The 27,989-nt window shown below is 37.4% G+C and overlaps 1 protein-coding gene across 1 annotated transcript in view; it reads right to left on the bottom strand.

Moving 5' to 3' along the window:
• Nucleotides 1–27,989, bottom strand: part of LOC113074313 (attractin-like protein 1) — an 85,725-nt gene that overhangs the window by 56,501 nt on the left and 1,235 nt on the right. Inside the window, exons 2-18 of the mRNA XM_026247112.1 lie at nucleotides 17,439–17,522; nucleotides 17,053–17,166; nucleotides 15,969–16,097; nucleotides 15,517–15,725; nucleotides 14,334–14,508; nucleotides 13,844–13,931; nucleotides 12,535–12,790; nucleotides 11,556–11,739; nucleotides 11,284–11,438; nucleotides 10,422–10,506; nucleotides 10,123–10,334; nucleotides 8,641–8,759; nucleotides 8,404–8,536; nucleotides 5,114–5,301; nucleotides 3,949–4,162; nucleotides 3,641–3,829; nucleotides 549–767 (exon numbers count right to left, since the gene is read on the bottom strand). Of these exons, the coding sequence (XP_026102897.1) occupies nucleotides 549–767; nucleotides 3,641–3,829; nucleotides 3,949–4,162; nucleotides 5,114–5,301; nucleotides 8,404–8,536; nucleotides 8,641–8,759; nucleotides 10,123–10,334; nucleotides 10,422–10,506; nucleotides 11,284–11,438; nucleotides 11,556–11,739; nucleotides 12,535–12,790; nucleotides 13,844–13,931; nucleotides 14,334–14,508; nucleotides 15,517–15,725; nucleotides 15,969–16,097; nucleotides 17,053–17,166; nucleotides 17,439–17,522 (2,753 nt within the window). The remainder of the gene's footprint in view (nucleotides 1–548; nucleotides 768–3,640; nucleotides 3,830–3,948; nucleotides 4,163–5,113; nucleotides 5,302–8,403; nucleotides 8,537–8,640; nucleotides 8,760–10,122; nucleotides 10,335–10,421; nucleotides 10,507–11,283; nucleotides 11,439–11,555; nucleotides 11,740–12,534; nucleotides 12,791–13,843; nucleotides 13,932–14,333; nucleotides 14,509–15,516; nucleotides 15,726–15,968; nucleotides 16,098–17,052; nucleotides 17,167–17,438; nucleotides 17,523–27,989) is intronic.

The following is a 27,989-nucleotide window of genomic DNA, read 5'->3' as shown; positions in this document are numbered from 1 at the left end:
AGACCTGTTGGTTATTGGAGGATCTTCTATTTCTGGTCTGTTAAACGCATTGGCCATTTTGCAACGAGCCTTCAGCGCGTGCTGAGTGAGCGAGCGCCTGCTGAGTAGCCTAACATAAACATATAACTATAAGTTGGTGTTTTTTTCTTCTTCGGGAGTGTCAGGGGCGTTGCCTGTTACGTCGTTTGGGTTATTGGGTTACCTTGTTGCATGCATATCATTATATTTCTCTTTTTTTCTTTTCAAATTTAATTAATTAGTCCAACGAACCGTTCGGTACATAATGCGTACCGCGTACCGAACCGAAAGCCTCGTACCGAACGGCTCAATACGAATACGCGTATCGTTAGACCCCTAATACATACATATATGCGTGTGTTTGCGTGTGTGTGTTAACTATAAAAGCCCATATAGTATTTTATTTTTCCCCAACATTTTTTCTTTTTCCCAGATCACCCCAGGCAGTCCCCAGCTCAGAGTTTAAAAAAAAAAACCCGGTGTAACAAATTCAGTGTGCATGTGATTGTCTGAATGTGAGTGGTTCTCACCAGGGCACTGAATGAAGGCCCATTCAAAGCCCCGTTCTTTTGGGCAGAGCCCCGTCTCCAGCACCATGTCTTGACTGTGTCTGGAGTTGCTCTTCATGGGTCCACGATATGAACCCTCCATGCACTGCCCTCGGCCGGTGTTACTGGGGTCCCCACACCAGCCACACTCAGGCTGCTCCAGACACAGACCACATGTACGCAAACCAGAGCAGTTCTGAGCTGCAATGACAGAAAAGAAAGAGATGAGAGGGCGAAGAGAAAAAAGCCAGCAGATTTTGAGAAATAAACTTTGAGAGACAACAAAGACATGCTTAAAATGATACTTTCAAGCTCTCATAGGGCATATCACTCCACTGTCTGAGTAATATGCTCTCAAATACTACCAGAAAGTCCACTCTCCCCAAAAAGCACATCAGAGTCATATGCGTCATCCTCTTTCGGTTTGATCCACCTCCCCCGGCAACCAAATCACATCTCTTAGGATCTCAGTCCTCACAACAATAAGCTTTACAGACAAAGTGTGTTCAGGGTCACCATGATGGCAGCAATAACAGTGAAAAAGCACAATGTTAGTCATTATGCTGGCAGGAGTTCATGGATTCTCAGCTGCAGGAGCTGACAGATTCTCAGCACCATATTATTTGATTCGGCATGCAATTAAAATATTTTGTTTAGGGGTGAGGAGATGTCTAGACGGTTTAGCCATGGAAAACAGATGAGACGACTCTGGGAATAAAAATACATTGCTTCCTATTCAAAATAGTGAAGGCCCAAGTGTTTACAGACATAAATTGATTGGCACCCTGAAAATCAATAGACGTCATTGCCACTTCAGCTAGCAAATATCACTGGTTTTGAAATCACATGAAATCAAAAATGACCCCAAGTAGCCCCCTTACTGGTCTTACGGTGTACAATTCATTGATCAATACTATTATGAAGAAAAACAAATCTGCCTTCATAATCATTCATTAAAATTTATATCTGGCCCTGTCTCTGAAACAATTTTACTTTTCAGGCGACAACATAAAGCCTTCTTAGATTTTAACCCCTCCCCTACAGCCACTTGTCAAAAAAGCAACAACAACATTTCACAATCAAAGCAGTTTTTAAAGGAACAGTTCGCCATAAATTAAAATTCTGTTATTATTTACTCACACTCAAGTCATTCCAAACCTGTGTGACTTTCTTCTATAAACAGTTTTGGTTACCAATCGACAAGGACATGGCACAAACCGACTGTAAACAAATGACCTTTAGTCCACCCAAGCAGTGGCAGCAGCTGCCAGATTTAAGATCAAATTTATCAGACCGTTACAATATGGGGGTCGACACACACAAGCTCCCCACATGCCAGTACAAATCATTGCCACCTTAAAAAAAACAAAAAAACAATGCACATCTTCACAAGTGTGAATCAAACTCATCCGACCAAGCTCTGATAGAAACAAAGCACCCTGAACTAAGAAAAAGAAAAAAAAAACAGAGGGGAAAAAACCTAGCAGAAGCAGAAACAGATCTTTAAAAATGGTACTGACACAGGCCGAGGCTTAAACGTTAAATAACCATCACTCGGACAGAGAGATACATCTTGGTGACAAAAAGGATTCCTGAGCCATACAGATGTGCAGAATCCTTCTGGCAGAGAGCTTTTAATTCATTTTCCATCAGACTGAGCATAATGGAAGTTCTATCAATAAGTCTAGGCCAGACTACAGTTGGAGAGTGTCAGTGTGTCCCCTGTACACTTACCTCACTTACTATATTAAAACATTATGAACACTTGAAGACTTTAGTCTGGAGGACAAAGATGGCGTAACACAGGATATGCACACAGCTGTGTAACAAACACATTGTCAGCAAACAAGCTGCATTTCAAACACACCGAATGTAAAGGTGAACTACACATCAAGCAAAGTGATAAATCAGGAACATTAAGGTATTTTGAGGTATGTCAAGGCCTCTTTTTTTAATATTCCCTGAGGAACGTTTATGCCAAATGATGTAGTTTTCTCAATGTTTTTATCACTTGGCGTTCCGACATGTGCCATAAGAGAGAACCCATTCTTGAGCAGCCAAGAGGGAAGAGGGAATGCTTAGGCAGACAAATTGGAACACTAATTACACATTACAGGCGAATCAGAGGCCAAGCAGTTCAGCTAATGGAATGAAACAACAGATCTGATAGAGATGGAGAACCCACGCCACCCAGGCCGCTGACAGCCACTGATTGGTTGAATCTTTCTCTGAAAGGCTCCACAGAGCAACATTCTCATCACTGAAAACGGTATCCTCACGTTGAAACCCTTCCAAGAAACAAGGCTAAGGGGTTTCTTGAGCGAACAGCTCTTGTAATTCAAGGTTTCATTTCAATGAACAAAATGTCTCACCACTACAATAATTTCCGAGCTCAAAAGTATTCCTATAAAGAAAAACAACAAGGAATCCTTATTAAAAATTCTACATATAAATATTCATAAATATACACTACTAAAACTTGTTTGAGGTCTGTAAGACTTTTTTCAAATGTTTTTGAAAGAAGTCTCTTGTGATCATCGAGGCTGCATAAATTTGCTTAAAAATGTAAATCAGCTTAATTAAATAAGTTTTCTATTTTAAATTAGATTTATTCATGTGATGACCCAACCAAATTTTTCAGCAGCCATTACTCCAGCCTTCAGTGTCACACGACCCTTCAAAAACCATTTTATTTTGCCGATTTGGTGCTTAACAAAACATGTTTTATTGTTGAAAACAGTTGTGGTGCCTTATATGTTCATTATAAACTTTAACGAACAGAAAAGGTCAAAAGAATTGCTTTTATTTGAAAAATAAATCTATGTCTTTAGTCACCCATGCTCAATTTCTGGCATCCTTGCTGGGTAAATGTATTATTTCTTTAAAAGAAAAAAAACAGAAAAAAAACTTCCGACCTCAAGCTTCTGACCAGTATCAAGTTACCAAGTTCTACACATTCTCCATCACTGTAATAAGTTAATTTCAGTGGTGAAAATAGAAAAAAAAAAACACAGATTCTCTCTGGGGCAGCTTATAAGCAGTGATGGCCACAATATGTAAATGAGGACACTCACACACGCAGTCTCCCGTCTGCCACTCCAGACACTGGCCGTAGGGAAAGGAGATGACGTAGGCATTAGAGTCCACGCAGCGTTTGGTGCTTCCACACCACATGCACTCCATGGCCTGGCTGGTGCAGTTCTCACAAGAGGTGCGCAGGGAGCAGGGCGTCTTACACGGGCGGGCGTTCTGGTTCGGGCTCACTGTAAGGAAGTAAATATGTATGAAGTTACTGAAAAGGGAATGGTTATGTATCTCATTGGCTTATTTCCAGGCCTTCACTAAGAATAAAAGGGAATAGAAGAATGAATCAGAGACTCACCAACTGGTTTCTCACAGATGAGGCCGTCTGTGTTGGCAGTGCAGGGATTCGCCCTGAGGCCAGAGACCTGAGCTTTCTCCAGGTAAGCACAGAAGCCTGAATCATTGGGCTCCCCGGGTAGCCACTGCAGAGAGGTGTTAGTGAATGAAGACATGTCCTCCCAGCCCCAGTATGACACGTTGATCTTCCTCAGGCCAACCCAGGGGGACAGTTTCTACAGGACAAACGCAATGAGTCACAGGAACAAAAGTAGGGACTAAATACATTTTGAACAGCGAGTGCGTCAATCATGATTATTAGAATCCAAGTGTTCACGGCCACTCAATTTGTTTTAAGGAATTAATATTTTTATTCTGCAAGGATACTTAAAAAAATTTACCAAAAGTGACAGTAAGACATTTGTAATGTCAAAAATGATTTCTACTCTAATTAAATCCTGCTTTTGAACTTTCTATTTAATGAATTAAGAAAAACAAACATCATGGTTTCTGCTAAAAAATTAAGCAGCACATTAGTTAAGCACCAAATCCGAATATTAAAATGATTTCTGAGGTAATCATCATGTGACACTGAAACTTGAGTAAAGGCTGCTGAAAACCCTTTGTCATCACAGAACTTATATATTATAATTGAAATTAAAATATTGAAATAGACAAGAGTTGTTTAACAATAATAATAATATTTAACAATATTATTTTATGATAGTGAAAAGTTTGGACACACCTCATAGAAACTCATAAAACCTCATTATTAACCTCATAAAATTTGATACCATAAAACCTCTTCTTTCTTTTACTAGGATAGTGCTTATGTACAAATTTCTTTACTAAACTAACAAAAACTGGTTGAGTTGGCCAGCATACATTGGAAATCCTTAAACGGTGTTTAAAAATCATTCCAGATGGAAATGGTTGAGAGAATGATGAACAAAGTTTTCAGAGCTGTAATCTAGTCAAAGTGTGGCTACTTTGAAGAAGCTAAAATATAAGATCCGTTTCATTTTTCTTGGTATTTTTGGCCACTGCATAATTATCAAGCTCTCATTTGTGTAATTTCATACTTTTGATAACTTAACTACTATTCTAAAATGTGGAATATATTAATAAAGAATGAGGGTGTGGATCCAACCTTCTGAATGGAAGTGTAAATATGAGCAGACACAAACCTTCCCCTTCTGCTGGTACTTCTGCAGTTCCTCCAGCACAAAGTCCACCTGCTTTACTGTGGTAAGCGAGGCGATGTTTCCCTCCAGGTTCTTGCAGTAGTGCTGAGCATTGTCATAGCTCTCCCTGCTGGAGTTGATCTGCAGACAGGCCTCCCCGACATTGCTCCAGCCATCTCCACACAGCTGGGCTACAGAGGGAATGTGATGTACAGGAATTAGAGGCTTTTTCTCAAGCCTCGTATTTTTTTTTCCACTTCTCTGTACTTCAGAGGCAGCAGGAGAGCTCTTAACATAATGAAAATTACTCTTTAGAACCAAGTGAAGCTCTAAAAGGGCCGATAGCTAATTCAAGCAAAGTGGCCAGATGTCCACAGTGGAAAATGCCAAGCACAATCAGACTAAATCATTTAAAAAATGTACAATTTACAAAGAAGACAAAAGGGGTTGTGAATCTCAGGTTTAAAAAGACAACAGACACCTACAAATTAATGTACAAAACAAATTAAATAAGCTCTTACGTTAAATTACAAAACAGTGATAGTGGAAGAAAGAGCTTCTGGCGAACACAGGCTGTCTAGAAGGGTCTGTAACAGTATGTGTATTCGTACCGGACCATTTCGGTACAGGGCTTTCGGTACGGTTCACGTGTGTACCGAATGACCGAATCCAATATTTGGTGTGTGGAACATAGGTACATTTTCGTGTTTCCACACAAACATATTAGGGGGCGGAAGTCTCCGCGTTCAGCGCAAATCCCGCCCTGCAAAAGTTTACAAAAGGCATCACGCGAGTGTGAACATCACTACAATGAGGAAAAAAATGACCATGATTCAAATGCAGCTCCCGTCAGCATTTAAACAGACCTTGGCTCTTAATTCCGATGGGGCCAACGCAATAATTAAACCTGAGCAGGTCTAAAAACTGAAACAGTTGATGCTGCACTTTACAATTTGGAAAAGTTATATACAGTGTTGGGTATAGTTACTTAGGAAAGTAGTTAGTTAGGTTACAACGTTACCATCAATTAAAAGTAATCAGTTATGATACAGCGTTACCTATTCATAAAAGTAACGCGTTAGAGTACTCATGCGTTACCAAAAATTAAAAGCAGTTCGCAGCGGCTCACACACGACAGACATAGCCCCCGGCCCCTTTAAATGCACCTAGAAGTCGTGACTCCCGACAATGAATAACATCAGTCATCCGACTAAATTAACACTGCAGGATAACAATAACAGGAAAGACAGTCAGCAATCGGCTATTCCACATGGCGTTTTATTTTTTTTATTATCACAGAACATATTATTAATCAAAATTCGCACCTACCCAGCCCGGGTAGCCTGCGCTACTGTATATTATGAGCACCACAAGATAACTCCTGATTTTTCTTTAACTTTAAATAATGCAGTTATCAAAGTACAAGTATGCTTACTTGTAAACACAACCTTAAACAGGCTTGCAGATTTAAATCCATTTAGAAATGATGAACAACCAGCCAGCCAATGATCTAACAGAAATTAACAGCTGCCTGTCAAACAAAAATGATAACAAACCGAATTAAATCCTTCACCGCCACACAGGCAAATGACAAATCGCTTAATAGCCGAACTAATTATTATTAAAGTGTCACTCACAATCACAAGCCTAAATTCGCTTTAACACAGTCCTCTTACATTTACTCTTCAAAGTAGTGATTACAACGTAGCGTTAAATTTGAGGTAGAATTTTTGGCGGTCGACAGAAGCTTTTCACCAAAGCAGATTGTGCATTTTACCGTTATGTTCTTTTCTTTTTCGTTGACAAATTGAAAATAATGTGCGTACTTCCATAAACCAAACGCTGTCCTCTCTGCTATCTTGCCGGGAGTTCGAAAAAAAACAAAAACCCACACACACACAGGGTCAGGCGCAGGGCACAGACGCATCACAGCCATTGACTTTACGATCACAGAGCTTCGGCTCCGCTGATACTGTACATCCGCAGGTGGCACAGTAGACCTAGGACTACTGTCTGACAAAAAGCAGGCTGCAGTCGGGATTTTCCTTTCCTTAAAATAACGGATTACTTTTTTTTAAAAAATAACGAAGTTACTGATTACTTACGCACGAAACTAACGCGTTAAGTTACAAATTTCAGGAAAAAAGTAATTAGAGTACTCTAACGCGTTACTTTGTAACGCGTTACCCACAACACTGGTTATATATATATATATATATATATATATATATATATATATATATATATATATATATATATATATATATTTTTTTTTATATGAGCAGGCCTAGAAGCTGGGATTGGTAATGCTGCACTGTAATCATAGTTATTTATTTATATTTTTCATTATATTTTATTATGTGATATTGGTTTGAGACAGAGTATTTTATTTAGTGGAGAACTTTGCAGCAGTATTTTATTTCCTATTCTTTTTTATTATTTATAACAAGATGCATTAAGAGCTGGGGGGTGAAAACTTTTGGAATTTGAAGATCAAGGTAAATTGTCCTTAATTTGTGTACCGGGAAACATACAAGTATTTTCTGTTGCTTACGAAGGGCAGAACTAAATGGAAAAAAAAACATATTTCAACAAAATAAGAAAAATTTGGCCATCTTCATCGTATTCAAAAGTTTTCAAAAATTCAGTGAATGTTTGAATATTTTTAAATAGTTGTGTTTGAGTCCCTCAAATGTCCTCAGTGTGATAAGATGTATCTCAGAATCATAAAGTCACTGCTTGAAAGGGTTCAAATATGCAAAGATGCTGTAAAACTGACGAATCTGCAGGACTTTAAAGATTTTTCTGAAGAACACTGCTCAGTTTAACTGTTCAGAACAAACAAGGGACTCATGCACAACCATCACAAAACAGAAAGACAGTCGTGGATCATCAGGTAACAGAACACAGTATTAAGAACCAAGGGTTCCCAAACTTTTGAATGGGGTATATATATTAAAAAGTGTTTAAAAAAGTATAAACAATTTGTTAAAAAAAAATCTAGTAATAACCTGCATTAGAGTGCATTTGCATTTCTCTCCCTTACTGTAACGAAAATAAACCGTTTACACCCCTACTGTCTAGACAACATTTTCCTGTCTAGACAACATTTTAAGGTAACATAGGCACACTCCCTTCACAAATGCTGTTCCAAAAGGTGAGATAGCTTATTTTGGCTAATATATAAATGCAGAATGCACTACGGCAAGCTCACTGAATAAAATCAATATAAAGTGTACCCAATACATGTGTGCCATGTAAATATCTCTTCTACCATCCTCTGTTGTTCTTACCAGGAAGGGTGTGGCATTCCTGCTGTTGAGGATCCCATTGGCAGCTGAGGTTGAGGGAGCAGCTCTTGCAGTTGGCCATCTTACTGCAAATCTGCTCATTTCTGATTGTACATTTGGTGAAATTCTTTACAGTCTAGTTAAAAAAAAAAATTGGCAAAAGAGAGATCAATAAGCATAGGACTACTAGTGCATGGAATTGTGTAGTGTGACAATGTTGCCCTCTGCACGCCAACTTACAGCACTGCAGTTACTGAGAGCGGAGATGCATTTCTTGCTGTCGCACCACTGACATCCATTAGTGTTGGCGGTACAGCTGGTGCAGTCTGAGAAACGGTAACATCTCTCATCCACCGTGGCTAGAGCAGAGACAGATCGAAAAAGAGACGCAAGTTGAAACGCAAGGCAGAGATGAAGAGCAAAAATGTCTAGTCCAAAGATAAATGACACTCTAAGTATTAATATCCAACAGTTGTGAGACAAACATTACGGTAACCTAGAGAGAGATCTAAGCTCTTCCACAACCAACTCTCACGTCAGACCTTTAACCAAAGTAGAAGAGAAACATATAGCACTTCAAACATCTTCCATTGCCTATTTACTTCGAATCGCAAGACTTCACACAGTGTGACTTGCGTAAAGAATCAAAGAGGCCTCTGTTCTTTGTCTCTTTCTTTTGACAATCCTTTATTCAATAATAACGAGTGTCTCCATGTCCTTACTTCACTACAGAAACATTTGTTTCTACTCTTTCACACACACCACAGCAACATTTTTTGCACAGCTGCTGAATCTACAGCAAATCTACGAGTTCGAATCCTAATGAATTATGGCATCAGAAGCAGTCATTAAACACTCACTTAGTAAAAGGGGCATTATATGAAAAGATGTAGTTAAATAAGTGTTCACAAGAAAAACAAACACACACACACACACACTATCTCTCTAGACTTGAATGATAATGATATTAAATTTATAGTTTGTTTTAAATTAAAATTTATTTGAATACTTATTTACAAATAAAAGTAATAAAAATATACCAAACTAAAAACTTTACTAATAAATTTCACCAACCTGAAGATATAACAGTCCTTGCCTCATTTTGAATTTAATCAGTGAATGATTCAAATCAAGCCATTTTGACTGATTGATTGGATCATAAGAGTAATATGTTAATTTATAGTACATAGTCTTTTTTATACCATTTCATTCAGACTACAGGTTTTTTTTCTGTGACACTTGAGATTCAACAGTGGCAAACAGCAGTGAAGAACACACTGAAACTCTTATGCACCGTAAACAAGGCCATCGCTGCCAGGGATTATCCCAGCATGCACCTCTCAGGCACGAGAGACCTCAGGTTTGAATTTCAAATCAAGCTAAATGAAGCCAAATATGCCATTGGCTAGAGGTCCACACTCACTCTCAAAGACTACACTTTGGCTGGTTTTGTGTGATTGGTTGTGTTCTGACAGGTGGCAAAAGATCAAACAGTCCTGCAGAGCAAAGAAGGGCTGTGGGAAACTCTCCTCTGTGTCTGCTTCAGACAGCTTGTGCCCCCTTCATTACTCTCTCATTAACACAGCCAGTGCACAATGTAGCAGACAAACCTGAGGCTCAGATCAGTACACACGAGAACAACTGATTTCTTGGCTTTGGCATGGGGGAAATGTTTTAGTGGAGGGTGGCAGGGGAGTCTTTAAGCCTCTTCCAGATACCTACCAGCTTTGGCAGGGCAGAATGGAGCAGGTGTAGCTCTGTTTGTGAAGCTAGGCTCCCAGGACATGCAGCGGCCCCCTTTCCAAACGCAACGCACACCAGGGCCTGCGGCTTCACAGCGCTCCTGCCCCAGGAAAGCCTCACAGCTGGGTGGCCTGTAGATTAGTACATCATTCAGAAGGACACTGGAGAAACCGCCAAACACATACATGGACCTAGAAGGAGAAGAAGATGAAGACATGTGAATATACAGAACAACATTAATTTGTGAGTGTGTGAGTCTGTTTATTCAGATTTCTCACCCATTACTGGTTACTGCTGTATGTCCAAAGCGATTCACGTCTCTGTGCAAGTTTGGTTTGGGAAGGACCTTCCACTCATCACACGCTAAAAGAAAAAAAGGCAAGCAGAAAATAAAACTTTTTTTTTAAATGACTTTTTCTCGTGTACTGTTTCAACCATTTAATTGAAAATAACAAGCTTAAGAATGACTTGCTCATGAATCAAACATCACTATGTGACATCTAGATGTGACATCTAGCTTAATAAATATTTTGTAGCATAGAACAACTGCAAAAATGCATTTTCCCAAACTGAATTTCCATAACTTTTTGGATTGTATTAATTTATTTGTCTATTCTTCTGAAATTTCTTTAGGTTTTCCATGTGGGAATGCTGACAACTGCACACTACCATTTCCAAAGTTTGGGGTCAGTAAGTTTTTTTTGTTGTTGTTGTTTTCAGCAAGGATTCGTTAAATTGACAAAAAGTGACAGTAAAGATTTTTACATTGTTACAAAAAAATTGGATTTAAAATAAATGCTATTCTTTTGAGCTTTCTATTAAAGGAATCCTGACTAAAATCCAGAACAATATTAAGCAGCAGTTATTTTCAGCATTAATAATACTAATAATTCAAGACAGTAGTAATGGTTGCTGAAAATTCAGCTTTTCCATCACATGAATGAATTGCATCTTCATATATATATAAATAGAAAAAAATAAGTAATTGTAATCAAGTTTCACAATATTATTTTTGATCAAATAAATGCAGCCTTGGAGAGCATAAGAAATATCTTTCACAAAAATGCATTAAATCCTACTGACCTCAAACCATTTTAATAGTAGTGTATATTAAACGTGCAGTAAAGTACCACCACAAACCAATGTCATAGGCGAGGAAGTCAGCAGAGAAGCACTTGGCTCCATTGCTAAGAGAGGTGTCATTATGGGTATTTCCTCCAAAGATGAGCAACATTCCTCCCAGCAGCACAGACGAATGCAGGTAACGAGGATAACCACTTTCCCTAAGAATCGTCCTGCAACACACAAGAAAAACATCAAACTGTTGCACCAAAAATGAAACTAACTGTTCCTCTAAAACTGACAAATTTACCAAAAAAAAAAGTTTTTTGAATAAGTCTGTGCACTCTTACCATGTGCGGGTCAGAACCTCATAGCGGTAAAGATCATCCACCAGGCCGTATTTGTTTGCTGGAAGTGATTTGTAGCCCCCGTGCACATACACACTCTTGCTGCTGCTGTCGTACACACTGCTGTGTCCATACCCACCCTGAGCGATCGCTCCTCTGGTCTCTGGCACCAGCCATGTGTTTGTTCCTGTACACACAAATAAAATCATTTACTTTAAAATTAAAAAGTGCACCTTTAAGTTTAAGATCTTCTTTAAATATAAAACCTGCTTTGCCTCTCCATAACCAGTCTGTGAGAATTTGACATGATTAAGCATCCTTCAGTATAATGAGTGAAATAACAATGAGTTACCTCATCCCAATGAGATCACAACACTTGTAAGATCACTTGAGAACAAAGATTACGCCCTGATCCAAGAGTTTAACAGGATTAAAAAAGGTACAGATTATCCAAAAGCTTCAGAGATAAAGAGCCTCTGGATGCATTATTTGCTCACAGCTCTTTGCAAAGAACCACAGCTCCATCTACTGGACCAAAAATTCAAATGTGTTCAAACTTCAGACCTACTTATTTTACAGTTGCTCTTAAAATGTGTCTATACTGTCTTTAATTAACAACAAAAAGTGCAAAACAAAACAAAACACTAATTGTTAAAACGTTTAAATTTTTGTTAACTATTTTTTTTATAAGTTTTCATTGAAATAAAGCAGAAATTAAATATAAATATTCAATGAAAAAAAAGAATTGCCTTGAAAACTGAAATAAGTTTCATTTGAAGTACTAACATTACTAAAATCAAAATACATTTTAGAAAATGAAAGCAAAAAATGTGTAACTAATACAAAATAACAAAAAAAATTAAACTGAAAACAAAGTATATGATTAAATACTATGATAGTACATCAATAATACATTCTACAACTTTTTTGGGTCCTTGCAGCTCTTTTCGATCCCAATCAAATACACTATTCAGTCACTCACGGATGTTGTACTCCTGAACATTGCTGATGTAGCTGTAGATGGAGGAGTAGCCGAAGATGACAACCATCACCACATCACCGTTATCCAGCTCTACTATATGTGCGGAGTGGCCTTCCACAGCGTAGATCTGGCCATGGGCTGGCACACTGGGGGACTTCTGCGACCATGTCATTTTGGGTATGTTAAACACCCACAGTTCATCTGTTATGTTACTGGCACCCATCTCCAGCTTGCCTCCAAACATGTAGATCTCATTCTGATAACAACACAAATGATTTAATAACCATTTTAAAAAAAAAAGTTTAATTTAATAGCATGTTTCAAAAAAGTACTGGTCAATATAATAGACTGATGTTTGCTTAAATCAACGTGCTAATGCATGTGATTATGGGCCAGATTTACTAAACGAGGCAAATTAGCGTGAAAGCGCTATACCATAAAAGCACAGATGGGAGTGGAAAGTTCTGCAGTTGATCTACTGACAATGCACACATTAAAGAACACAGACAACGCTAGATCATTTCCAAAATTATGCAATGCAATCTACCAGAAGCAGCGCGAATGAGGATAGGGTTGCAAACAAACAGAGCCCATGATAATCAGGTACGTGCAATCTACTAAAAACACAGCTGCAAAATGGGTTAAGACCACTGATTATACACATACATGTTCTCTTTTACCGATCAGTGGTTAAACCTTTTACACTGTATGATTTTCGACTGTCCCAGACAAACGACTGGCACAACCTTCGTTTACTGACCAGACAATAAAATAAAAATGCGACATGAAATCAATGAGACACAGCGCTAAAACATAAAACTGCTTCCTTCAAGCTCTTATCCCTTCCTCTTTCGCCACTTCCACTTAGCACATATAACAACTAAACGTCCAAAGTCTGAGTCATCTTGTTCTTTTTGTTTACCACTAGCTCATGCTGATGACGTTTTATTCTTCCATGTAGTAATGTGCATCGTAGCCTACAAGTCATTAGGTGTCATCATCACACAGTCTGCATGCATGTCGTAGCCAAGTTTATCAGATCTATGTCGCACCACAGTGTGATTTGCAATTATCTTATAGGATTGAAATCATGCAGTGTGTCGAAGGCTTAAGATATGCATTTTCAGGCATTAAATAAAGGCGCAAAAACAAATAAACCGACTAACACAGACTTTCGTAAATCACTTTGCATGTTTCAGTTTAAATACTCTCCTCCCATAAACTTTTCATCTGAAAGGGAAACTCTTACAAATGAATATGCAATAATATTCTTGCTAAATGTTTTGTAACATTTCAACTGTGATGTTACCCGATCTAGTGCCAAGGAGTGTCCGTATCTCGGCAGGGGTCCGCTACTGATGGGCACGGTGTTCCAGATGCCACTTTCCAAATTATAACTGCAAAGAAAAAAATTTGATATCATAACACAATTTAATGTTCATTAACATGGGAAAAAATCATTAAGTGGGAAAAAAAAAAACATTGTTCAGACTGAGATGGCTTCAGAATTACACAAGTTATCCAATGTTCCTGTAATTAGCACTTTCTTCAAGTCACATTTCGAGTTTTGACTGAAATGTCAAATCCACAATGTCAGAATCGCTCCCTTTACATAGAGTTCCCTCAGAGAACATTTAGACTCACAGATTCTAGCCTCAAATTGTCAAATTAATCAAATTCTTTTCCTACCACAGCTCACATTGATTTATTATTAGTATTATATAGTACGGTCACATTTGCACATATGCAAATAAGCCTTCTAGGTTACAATCTACACAGCTCTCTGAATTATCACTTACTTTAGAACCATCTGAAAGTTGCTGTAGTTAAAGGTGTAGCCACCAACAACCCACATGACCTTTTCCTGCACCACCGCCTTATGGGATGCTCTACCCAGCGACGCTCCAAAAGGCTTCACTGTGGGCATGATCCAGTAAGACTCGGTGGAGGGCACTGTTAGTGAGCAGTCTGGACCTGGGAGGGAGGGAGGGAGGGAGGGAAGGAGAGAGAGAGAGAGAGAGAGAGAGAGAGAGAGAGACAGAGAGAGAGAGAGAGAGAGAGAGACAGAGATAGGTAAATCTCTTGTAGAGGGAGAAGGAAGGGGCTCCCAACAATTTTTGTTTGACATAAAATATTTACTTGAAGTACCCCCTGTGATTTCTGAGTTAATAGTTCTATAATTTAACAATATATTCTTATGGTTCTCTAATATTGATTAATGGTCACATGACATACAAGCAGATAAAATGTTTTATTTTGACTTAAAAAAAAAAAAACTAAAATAACTTACGTTTTCTACTGGAATATATTTTCAAATGTTCCTCTGATGGCTTTACAGAATTTTCAGTTATCAGTGTCACATGATCCTATAGAAATCATACTAATATGTTTACAATATTACTGTTTTAACTGTATTTTTGATCAAATAAATGCCGCCTCGTTGAACAGGAGAGACTTCTTTCAAAAATATTTCAAATTCTTATTTATTCCAAAGTTTGGTCTGACTGTGTAAACCTCTAAAACCCTGATCTAAGGTAACATCCGTCTCATTATATTTGACCATTTATGAAAAAATGACTTAAACAGAGTGGTTCTGACAGCTTCGGTCATTACTATGACCAATCACACTTTCTCTGACCTGTCATTTCCTGTGTCTCCTCAGGTGAGGGTTAGTGAGAAGCTGGCCAGGAACACTCATTACATTAACATCAAAACCCCCTGATGTCAATCCTCCATCAGGCTTAACTGTGTTTTGACGCTTTGTGACACTGTGGCAGTGTCTGATGAGGATACCGCAGTGATGCAGAGGAGACAGATGCACTATTAGAGAATCAACACCAGGGGGACACAACCCACTTGACAACAAATCTACCTGAGACACAATGCTCTGCTGAGAACACTAGACACGAAAGGTCTCTGATTTTCACAGCATCCTGTAAAATACAGGAAAGGGGAGGAAATGAGAGCGGAAGTGAGTAGTACCTTGCCAGCTGTCATTGCACACGCAGAGCTTTTCCCCGGTGAGGTCGCAGTAGCCGTGATCAGGGCTGCCACAGTTGTTCCTGCAGTACGGGATGTCACAGGCCTCACCCTTCCAGTACTTATCACATTCACAATATACACGGCTCGCTATCGAGTTCCCCGAGGTGCACTTCCCATGGCCAGAGCAGTTATTTGGGCATGAGTTGATTCTGTCAAGGGAGAGATCAAGAAAAAGGTTGTAAAAAACAAACCAGGAGAACTTTCTACAGAGAAGCCTGAAATTGGAGATGATATAATGAACAGGACTATTCCTGTGATAACACTGATAATAAATTATGCACACAGGAGATACAATTCTTAAAAAAAAATTTGACATGTCGTATTAACACCTGGCCGAACCAGCAGGCTTTTTTCACTGAAAATAGTGCTGATGTTAAGTGTCATTAACTCACGAGTAGAAGATTTCAAATCCTGTCAGGTTGTAGGCAGCGTCGCTAAAAAAGTGCAGAAGTGCGTAGCCGGAGTTGGTCTCCACTTCAGGGACAGTCTCGTTCCCTTTCACTTCAGGGACAATAAGACCACTGTGGGACAATTACAGGGGGAAAAAAGGCTGCTTAGAAAATTATATCTTGTTTTTCCACTTGTCCCGCAGCAAACTGAAATTTTCCTGTGTGAGTGCAAGACTAAGGTTTTTCAAACTGGCCTCAGAGGGCCACAAGGGAGAGTTAAGGGTCCACGGAAAAAAAAAAAAAAAAAAAATTTTTTACAAAATCTATTTTTATGTTCACGTGTTGACTCAATACATTTATTGAATATGTTTAATGCAATCATTTATTTGATATTTATCATAAAAATGCAATACAAATAAAATCTAACAATACATTTATCTTCAGGTTTATTTACTACTGTTCAAAAGTTTGATGTATTTCTATTTGAATATATTTTAAAATGTAATTTATTCCTTCAATGTCAAAGCTGAATTTTCAGCAACCATTACTCACATAATTCTTCAGAAATCATTCTAACAGACTGAGTTGGTACCAGACTAGCAATGTCTAATGATCGTTGTGCTGTTTAATATTTTTGTTTTTGTTTTTCAGTTTTGATGATAAATAGAATTGTGTTTATTGGAAACAGAAATATTTTTCCAACATTATAAATATGTCTTTACGATCACTTTTGATTAATTTAATGCATCTTTGTGAATAATGGTACATATAACATTGACTGTGTACAGAAAACCAAATACGCTGTCAAATGAATACAAAATAAACATTTATAGATAACATTTTAAATATCGTTTTTTTTTTTTTTTGCATTAGTTCAGAGTCAAAAAAAATAAATATATTATTTACAGTATTTTTAAAAACATAATTTTATATTACACTTAATATTTCTATTACACGTCTTTATGCCTGAAATTAAATACATTTTTATTTTAGGAAATAGTCCCTCAAAAGGAATCATCATACTTGTGGGGGTGTTCGGCATCGGAAAGTTCAAAACCCCCATTTTTATTTTATAACACACACTCACCTGAAGACGGCTACTAAGGGAGCATAAATCGAGTCTCCGTCATAGACGTACATGTGGTCCCAGCTACATTCGGTCGCAAAATGGTTAAATCGCAACCTCAGGACTGCGTTTGGGCTGCAAAACAAAGGTAATGACATAATTCTTAAGAATGTGATGCTGGCTGCATAATCCATTATGAGAACATATTACAGCAGACGCATTTCTGCCAAGTCTGAAGAGTGCAAGGTGGAATGTGCTCCTCCAAGCCTTTTCTGGGAACCCAAAACAGAAGAAAACACCCTTGAAAGGGCTGCTGAAGTGTATTAAAAAGGGCTTATGCAAGAGGGATGTGTGGGCACAATAAAACTTTGATGAGAAAGAGAAAAAAACAACGGAATAACACTTACTAGCCCTCAATCAGCCAAGTGCACTTGGTTTTGTATTTGTAGTTAATGGGGCCATCCGTTAGGTACCCAGACGGCTCAGTCAACCTGAAAAATAAGATCAGAGTCGTCTTTCAGAGGACCACGTCAAACCAAGCCCGAAGGACAGACAGAACAATGCTATACATAAAAAGAGATGCTGAAGGTGTTGCAGAGAAGTGCAGTTGCAGTACAAGTAGGCACAATGATGGAGCTGGATTCTGTGGATACTTATGGCCATATGGACACAGGCTTGTGTGGAGCAGATCCACAATGATTCACTGCTGCAAATGTGCTCATGAGACAGGCCTAACCAATCAAGTTTCCTCTCCCTCCAGACTGCAAAGGAGCCATCGGGCTCATGGAGTGACAGTGCATTGCATCATCACGGAACACTCAAGGCCTGTCTGTGTCGCGGGCCACTTTAACCACACCAAGCTGGCTGCATTGTTTGACCAGACAAGCCCTATTGTTTATAGATGGCGATTTTGAAGGAATGCATCCTTATAAAAAATGACCTCAATATTGCACAGACACACTTCTAATTGAAAACAGTATTGTTGCTTGCATAGCCAAACACTCCTCGGGGCGAATTCTTCGAGGAAATCAATCTAAGTGACATTGCGAAGACCTTCTGTCTTGCAGTTCTTGATGAGAACAAAAAGAAGAACTGAGCTGGTGTTGCACAAGCATCTTAGAGTGAACCAGAGGAAACAAACACATAAATACTTAGAATTCAATAATACAGTTTAGAAAATGTAACTCATCTAATGCTACGCGAGATGTAGATTGGTTTGTTTCTTCATTAGAACAGATTTGGAGAATTTTGAAATTACATCACTTGCCAACCAATAGCTGCTCTGCAGTGACTGGGTGCCGTCAGGATGAGTTAAAACTAGACAAAGCAAAACATTTATTCACAACGACACAAAAAAAGCTTTTTAGATGTTATTGTTTATTAGAAATATGCAGCATTTCATTTCACAAGAGATTCATTGATGGGCTGGCATCGTGAGGACTGTGGTTTACTGAAATGTTATTATCAGCAATTACATTTTCAGCAAATCTTTTTTTGAGTAAACTATTCCTTTAAAAGGTAAAGTTTGTAATTTTTTTGCGAAACTATTGAAATATTCCTGTGTACATGGTAAATAGATTATTCAGAATACAATTAAAAGAGATGCACGCTTTTTTGCCATTTATCATGTTGCTTTTTTTATAATTCTGCACAGTAACTGAATCAGCTCATTAATTCTCATTCATGTCCCTAACAACAGCGCACAAGAGAATGTCCTTGAGTCTTACTGTTCTTTTGCCTGTTTATTTATCTCTTCATTTCTTTTAATGTGTTTATTTAAATCTGTCTCTTCCTCACTCTACAAATGTGTTTCTTGCAAGACTTTTCTCAACTTCCTGTGTCACATCAACAATCCAGCTGACTGGTACATTTTCTCATCTTGGCTGGTAGCCTAAAAATCTAATTTTTGCCCTGCAAGCTAATTTTCCATTAGAGTGAATATTCAAAATTATAATTAATACAAGCAGGTTTCTAGAATCCAGATTTTTGGCTTAATTTGGTTATGTAAATCAGGTCAACACAGTGTCCTCCAAAAGTTTGGAAAAATCCTAGGCAAAGTGGGGCATGGGCCAATATCAAACTAACTTATTGAAGCAGTTATCATTTGAAGCAATAACCATTTCAAAATATATAAACTACCATTTTAAAAGTTTAATGTTTTTAAAAGATGTCCCTTATGCTCACCAAGGTTGCATTATTTTGATCAAAGATACAGTAAAATATTATTATAATTTAAAATAACTGTTTTCTATTTTAATTTTTTTTTTTTAAATCTAATTTATTTAGCTTAAATACTGAGTGTCACATGATCCTTCAGAAATCAATATAAATAATAATAGGGGTGCTCCGATCACGATCGGCTGATCATTAATGCGCATCTCGTCAGTAAAGCCGGTTATTTAATCAGCGGTTAATTCCATCAGGTGCGTGATTTCACATAGAGCAGCTGTTACTACACAGAGCCGTTGTTAACTGAGAAGATGCGCCAATAAACACTTAAAATGAAGTGCATTTGCGCATCTTCTCTATTAACCCCTTACTAGTAACCCCCCTTTTTTGGCATGGAGACCGAAATTACATACCCAAAATAAAAAGGTTTCTGCTCATGATTCTTTCTGACTAGATACATAATCAACCTTTGTTCACAAAGCTGACACTTTAAAGTTTACTGTTCAGGAATCAGAATCACTCAGACTGTTATGATAATAGAGATATATAAGCTCAAACATAAAAACAAAAATAAAAATATTAAAAACATATGTTTTAAATGTATTTAAAAAAATGTTGATGTAGGAAATGAGTTTGAAAACACAGTGTAGCTAAGGCCACAAGTCTTCCAAGACTTCATAAAAAATTTCATAATCGAATCTGTAAAACTGTGAATTTTATGAAATATTTTCTAAGGCCATGTCATGTGTGTTTTTAGAGAAGGCTAATCAGATTGATTTATGGCCCTTGTCATCTCTGTAAGATCTCACATGTAAACACTGATGTGTGTTTTATATGTGTTTGGCTGTGAAAACTGCCCGTTTCATGATTGTATTGTTCTCACCAAACGAGTCTTTCACACCTCCGCCAGGTATGACACATTATCCGCATTATTCTTTTATCATTATTCTTTTGTTTTTATTCCACCTTTATTAGCCTTGATTGTGGTTTTTCAGGCTTTACAAAGCAACAAAGCAGCGATCTCACTTCAGTCTCTCTTTGCATTTAGCCCTTATTTATCAAAAGTCTTACTATAAAAATACAACAAAACATTTTCTTACGACCTTACGTGAATTATTGAGACAAAAATGCATTATGAAGAAGAAAAGCACCTGCTATTAGTAGCATTGGTGCTAACGTTAGCATCAAGCTACATCTGACAATTTATGAAATTATTAGTACACTTTTACTCAAAACTCACTTTAAACCCCGATCGAGTGTTTATAATAACTTCCTTTAGCGATCAGGGGTGGAATTTGGTCGTTTACTGTTGTAAAAATATGTTATTTGTAGCCTTTTTCATCGCTGCACAAGTTAGCATTTCCGATGTACATTTTCGATTTTTTTTTTATAAAAACGCCCCAGATCTCAAGAAATTCTCATACCAAGCTTTACTATCGTAATCGCGGGTTTATTATTCGGATATTTTGTGTGTACAGAGGTGTTTCAGTGTTGTTTTGGCCAGATAACTACCAGGAAGTGTGCAGGAAGCATGTGACACGATGGGGCGGTGTCCAGATATGAAACTCTAAGATTGACGTTTGAAAGACCCAATCAGAGTCTGAGTCACACACCGCACGAGCTGTGACTACTGCACGCACACACAGATTGCTGGGAGAGGCTGTTTATCATCTGATCGCGTAAATCCGTGGAAAATGAATAGAAATGACGATTCTGTCTGAAGAAATATGAAGTAAACATCAGTAAATATATCCATATATCTCCGCAGATATGCATCTTTGGTCTGTAAATCCTTATTGACGCTGTTCAGTGAGTCTATATGAACACAAATAAACCGCTCTTGACGTGACTGAATATGAGTGAGTTGTGAATTTCTATTCAAAATGTGGCATAATACGGATTTATTATTTTGCACTCCTGACATAAATCACTAAATATCTGTCACTGCAACAATGTTTTATCAAAATATTGGTCAAATATCGAAGCTTGAGTCTTTAAACTTTCCATTGATGCACAGTTTGTCCAGATGAAGTAAGACAGTGATGTTTAATGTGCTGTGAAAGTGAAACAATAATAAACTGGGGCCGTCAGCGATGTTTGCACGCAAAGGGGTTAACAACGGCTCTGTGTAGTAACAGCTGCTCTATGTGAAATCACGCACCTGATGGAATTAATCGCTGATTAAATAACCGGCTTTACTGACGAAATGCGCATAACGATCGGCCGATCGTGATCGGAGCACCCCTAAATAATAATAATATAATAAAAATGGTACAACTTTTGAACAGTTCTGTACACATCACAATCAGACATTTGTTTTCTTTAAAAAATATTTTTTGACTGATAATTGAATCAGAACACATTTAGCCTTACTTTAGCTAATCAGCTTTAGACAATGAATTTATCTTTTACTTTTCTGTTATTACTTAATATTTTTATTATTATTGGTGTGATCCATTATCAATGCAGCATCATCTCAAAATTATAAAGAGGCTGATATTGTGCAGAATGTTTCTGTGGTATTTCAAAACCTTTTACAGCAATGACCTAGTTGATATCAAATTCTGTAATTAAATAAATCTTAAATTCATAAATGATTCATCTGTGCACCATACAGCATGAAAACAGCCTGCAAACAAGTCATCTTTGTGGCTGTATTTCTTTCATAATCATTTCTCTCAGTCTGTGAATCATTCCTCACTTGAAGTAAAGAATCTCTTTGTAGAAAAGAAAGAAATTTCTGACTGCCAGCAAACCAAATGCAAACGCTGAAAACCTGGCACTAACATTTTTGCTGTAGGTTAAATCGTAGCCTATATAGCCATGCTATTTCTCCACTCTGTGTTCTGTATGTCTATAATAAGACACTGCGATTTAAAGAGCAGTTAAAAACAGTAATCACGGTGCACCACTTCCTGTGCCAGGGAGGACATCCCGCAGGCTGAATGTTGGCAAAAGGGAAGAGGGAACTGCAGGTGAGTCAACAGTTAAAATATTCACCAGGTTTTCATGAATCTTTTATAGCCCAGTACCACAGAAAATATCCACCAACTCCAGGATTAATACCTATCCCAGAGGCTCTGAAGCTGCAACTGGACAAGGTTCACTCAGCCTCGCTCAAAGGCTGGCCTCAGGCATTCAGAAAGGGATGGGAAGGGAGTTACATAAAGATCTGCAGAACAGCCATTGCAATACTACAAAAACAAAGTCTTGTGTTTGCTGAAGGTAAATGGGGTTTGAAAGGTGCAACTCAGCACTGCAGTCAGCCAAGCCCAAATGTTGACACTTTGCAAAGTCCAATAATAGGGGGCCTTCTCGTCTCAAGCCCCGCTTCCTGCCACGTGAACAGGAGTCCACTGATATTTTTCGATCACTTCCTGGACCTGCCGGTTACCTCCCACTGCTTGTTTGTTAAGCTGTTGTGTAACAGGAAAACCGTTTTTTAATGCGGTTTTTTGATGTGGAGGCAAGGACACTAGGTTAGGACTGCTGAACAATTCAGGTTTGTTCATTTATTTCAAAAGTTGTGGTTTCATCTATCCACTGTATGACCTTTTAAAGGGATAGTACAGTGAGAAATGAAAATTTACTCAGCCTCATACAGGTTTGGAAATTGAATTACCTAAAGATCTGTACTCCATGTGCGTCATACTAAACAAAATTATAAATATGTCATTATTCCACCACATTTGACTTAAAGTGCCCCTGTAGTGTTCAATGTAGCTGTATGTAAATTTGAATTGATCTGCAAAGTTGTGACGCCGAAAGTGCACGATAAATAAAGTTATTGTCTCCCAAAAGAAAGAATAGACTCTAAACAGCTTAAACGAGTCATCAGTCATTTGGATCCCACTTTATTTGGACCAGCTGGCTCCACTGAAACAAAACCTGTAAGTAAGATATATAATAGATGTTTATATTTTCCATCGAACAATCAAAATACAGAACTATGGCAATGAGAGCAGAGTAACTCCTGGCAAGCAGAGTTTTAGAGAGAATTAATCTTAGAACTGCTTCGAACAAATCGTTTGAGAATCCCTGGAAAATGAGGTGATTTGGTATTTGGGGTAAGCCAAGTCAGTCTACATGATCTGTGCTCTATTTTTAGGCTGATCTTTCCCATGACAGAATCCACCACTGCTAGATGCAGTTAGAAATTAATAGCCAATCACAAGATATCTGATGAACACTGAACCGAGCCAGATAACAAACAAAAGACTGACTCGTTCACAAGGCAAGAACTGTTTCTGTCAGATGTGTCCTATTCGAGAAACGAGGAGCTGTTGATACTTCGCATGTGTGATTCAGCTTGAAGCAGACCAAACACAGAGCGTCTGAACCGAACCGATTCTTTTGGTGATTGATTCTGAACAGATTCTGTGCTAATTTTATGAGCCCAGGTAAACCGAAGTCTTCAATCAAGGGCAATCATCACCAATGATGCCATTACGCCGAGCGCAAAAGAACCGGTGAACCGTTTTCTTTAATCGGTTTATTGAATCGAACTGTCTGAAAGAACTACTGATGATCCGAAAACCGATGCAACCGGTTCTTGACTCGTGAACGAGTCATTATCTGGCTCGGCTCGGTGTTCATCTTCAGTTCTCTCTTCACATCAGTTCAGTCAGTGTACTGTTCGCGTAAATGAATTACTCCAGGATATTGGTTTATTTGAACTCAGAGGGAGTGTAAGCCACATTAAAAAAAGTTAACAGCTTAAGTCATTTGTGGATTAATGTGTATTGAAGACGCGAACCGTTTAAAACGATTCAGTTCGATTTGGTGAACTGGTTCAAAAAGATCTGGTTACATCAAATGATTCGTTCGCGAACCGGATATGACAAACTGCTTTGTTTTGAACTGTCTCACAACAGACACGGAAGAGAAGACAATGCTGAATAAAGTCGTAGTTTTTGCTATATTTGGACCAAAATGTATTTTCTATGCTTCAAAATATTCTAACTTACCCTCTGATGTCACATGGACTACTTTGATTATGTTTTTCTTACCTTTCTGGACATGGACAGTATACCGTACACACAGCTTCAATGGAGGGACTGAGAGCTCTCTGACTAAATCTAAAATATCTTAAACTGTGTTCTGAAGATAAATGGAGGTCTTACAGGTTTGGAACGATGTGAGGGTGAGTTATTAATGACATAATTTTGATTTTTGGGTGAACTATCGCTTTAACTAGCTAATATTTTTAACTGGAGCCCTGGAGCCTCTTAGATGCGCTCCAAGGTTCAGATGGCAGCATTCATACTAATTCAAATGAACTGCACAAACAAAGCAATCTCATCTTAGTGTATTTTAAATATATATATATATATATATATATATATATATATATATATATATATATATATATATATATATATGACTTCCAAATTCCAAACACTTGAAGAAATCCTTCCAGCATCTGATCACAAAACGTAAATGTACCTTGCAGCTGGTCTAAGCCAAGCATCTGTCAGGTTTGTTTGATGAAGATGATGTAGCTTACATTGCACTTCAGATAGTAATCCATAAAGATCAGCCTAAAAATAGAGCACAGATCATGTAGACTGACTTGGCTTACCCCAAATACCAAATCAGTTAACTAACAACTACCCAGCAGTCTAGAACACACAATATTTCTGAACACACCACAGACATATTTCAAATAGATATTTGCACAAAGGCAGTTGACACACATTTGAGAAGCTGACAAGTCCTGTGGTGTGAAATGTTATAATCATTCTAAAACCATTTGAAAAGATTTAGCTAATTCTTTTATAATTACTATGCATGCATCTTTTATGATTTAAGATTAATGAAGATACTAAATGGAATAGTTTTACTTGTAAAAACACATCTGTCACACAGCAGGAAAATTATAATTGGACTATAGGGCTAAAATGCAAAAAAAGAAAAGAAAAACATTAATAAAAAATAGCATAAAGGTAAAAGATTCCATTTGGTAACACTGGTTATAACTACATTAGATAATTAAAACTAGCAATTATCAATTTTTCTACTGTTTAATGATCTTTTTAATAGAGAAATGTAATTACACTGACATTTTTTAAATCAAAAGTTGTATACGTTAACATTTTATACTTAAAGCAATGCAAACTAACATAAAGAGTAGGTAAAAGCTACTAACTTCATTATATAATAACTCAATAGACCAAATACAGTAAAAGATAAATGGGAACAGTTGGTATTCTAGGTGTGCATAGATCACCCTTTTTTTTTTATGTAAACGCTGTACTGATTATAGTTGTCACATGCCTTGTATGCTGTCTTCATTTTACAATAAATAATCAAAAAACAACAACTTTCCTCAACTGATTTCAAGAAAGAATTTTGTATGGTTGACATTCTAAAATTCATGTTCACAGAAATTCCCCTTTAATAAATATGCCGCTATAAAGTACAAAAAATATATATATTACACACTACACAGACAATATATAGGACACAATTCATGGACAAAATCTTAATTAAATTGCTAAGTAAGGAATCTACTGTAGCTTCATCTTAAGTGTGAACTTCAGTATACAGAAAGGAAGTTACACGATGAGGTGACACAACCACACAAAGCAACAGAAAGCCAACCCATCTCTGAGCAGCGGTTTAGACTACATCATGAAGTAACTGCTCAAGAAATTTCCAAAGCACTCACTTTTAGCACCAAAGCTGACTCTGCTTGAAGATTAACTTACCATTGGGTGGACATTGCAAAAACATGGCTAATATTTCACTTAATTTAAATAAGACTGATTCAAATTGACAAGACAGGTCACCTAAACTGTGACTAGAAAATTAAAAAGTACCTTCAGCCCCTTTCCTTCTTATATTTTTATCTTTTAGCAGACACAGACTGGACTCCATCTACATTATTAAAGCACCCTTTTGCACTGTGATTGTGAAACCTAACACAGGTCATTAATAATTCTGCATTCTCAAAAAACGCATCTGCACAAGCAAGCCCTGGCCAAAACAATGAAGTGGCACACCGGACACAATTTATAGTCAGGGTGACAGCCTTTGTTGTTTGACCATGCATCTTGTGGAGTATCTAATGGGTGACCACACAGTATGAGATGCTCCGATAATAACTCAGGACTTCCTGGTCACCTAGACCAGCATGAAAGGCCCAACAACGGGCGAGAGCAACAAAACATCAACTGAGTTCATTTCCCTTTCAGGCAGCTATTGTGGCTTTCAGTATTTTTATACAGGTCGAGGAGTCAAGCTGAAGTTTATTTTGAGTGGCAGCACTTATAAATGCCGATAGCATCCTTTTGGCTACTTCTAAGATAGAGAGAAGAGCGAGATCTTTGCTACACCCGATGAGAGCGGGATGCTATTTTAAGAAACGGTGCAGGAGCTTTGTTCAAGAGTTTCATTTATCACACAGCTGTCAAAACTAAGACAGTTTAAAACTAAATCATGCCTACCCACACATTACCTTTGACATCCTTTGTGAAGACAAAGCCACAGAATCAATCATGACAGTACAGTAGATGTTTCAAAACACTCTCATAAGATTATGCCTGTACAATTATTTAAATAACACTAATATAAACTGTGTGAAGAACAGGGTTACCGTGGGTTTTATTCAGATAAATTGAAGACTTTTTAAAACCTTTTTAAGATAAATTGAAGGTAACACAATACGTCCATAAGTTCTTTAAATGTATGTGTCTATGGGCAGACAAAAAGTTGTACTGGCAACACTTCAAAGTTTTGAAAATACAACCTCCAAAACATCATTATTTTTACAAAAGAAAAAAAATTAATAGCTCTTCTTAAAAACACTAGAATATGGTAAAACTAACTTTTACTGTGCTTTCTGGTCACACTGCAAAAAAAGTGATGTTCTTCCTCAGTAGTCTCGTTTTCCAGTAAAATATTTGTAAAAAATAAAAATAAAATCTAGATACATTTACTTGAGAAGAAAGATGACAGAAGTCTTCTTTTCTGTGAAATTGATCAAAATAAAGTGAGTTTATTTTTAAAAAAGAACAAATATCTGCCAAAGGGTTCAGAAAATCAACATAATTCTAAATTAAAACAAGTTTTAATGTCCCACTCACATAGTTTCTTAATTTTAACAAACTCGCTTGATTTCTCAGAATATGCGTCCCAAGGAAATATTTCTTGATTTAAGTATGTTAACATTTTTATGTGAAAACAAGACAAAATACTGAGGAATATATACATTGTATCAATGACTTTATAAATTTAAGACTTTCTGTTCTAATTGAAGATCTTTTAAGGCCTTAATGTCTTTGTGCTAAAAGTACAAAACTTTAATTCAACCAAACTGTGCCAGGACTCATGGGATGTGCCAGGAGTATACCAAGAAAGATTTCAATGTGGAAATGAAATCTAGATTTTTAGCCACACAAAAATAGTCTGAGAGGAGGGAGCGTTCAAGAATAAATGCTTGTCTTATCAGTTTAACCAGAGTGAATGTTCACATAAGTGAAGTCCTTTTCAAGTCATTTCCCAGACAAATATAACAATCCAGCAATCAGTAACATACTTCACAGATGATTGAACATGCAATGGACCTGTGTTCATAAGCATCACAATAACAAAACTTTAGATTTGAATCAAACAACAGTGAAAGAAACTAAATACAAAGCTGTCGCTGCGGAGGTATTCTAAGATACGAAACCTAGGTATATCTTTACATCTTATCTACCCCTAAATGGTATGTATTAGTACTTTTGGCAAGGGTACGGCACCAGTTAAACAGCTTTGAACTTGTTTTTCTGGGAGTGTTCAGTTAT

This window comes from Carassius auratus, unplaced genomic scaffold (assembly GCF_003368295.1).
Source record: "Carassius auratus strain Wakin unplaced genomic scaffold, ASM336829v1 scaf_tig00014308, whole genome shotgun sequence".
In the NCBI taxonomy this organism is placed as follows: Eukaryota; Metazoa; Chordata; class Actinopteri; order Cypriniformes; family Cyprinidae; genus Carassius; species Carassius auratus.
Note: the sequence above shows the minus strand (reverse complement) of the source record. Positions and strands in the feature narration are given on the sequence as shown.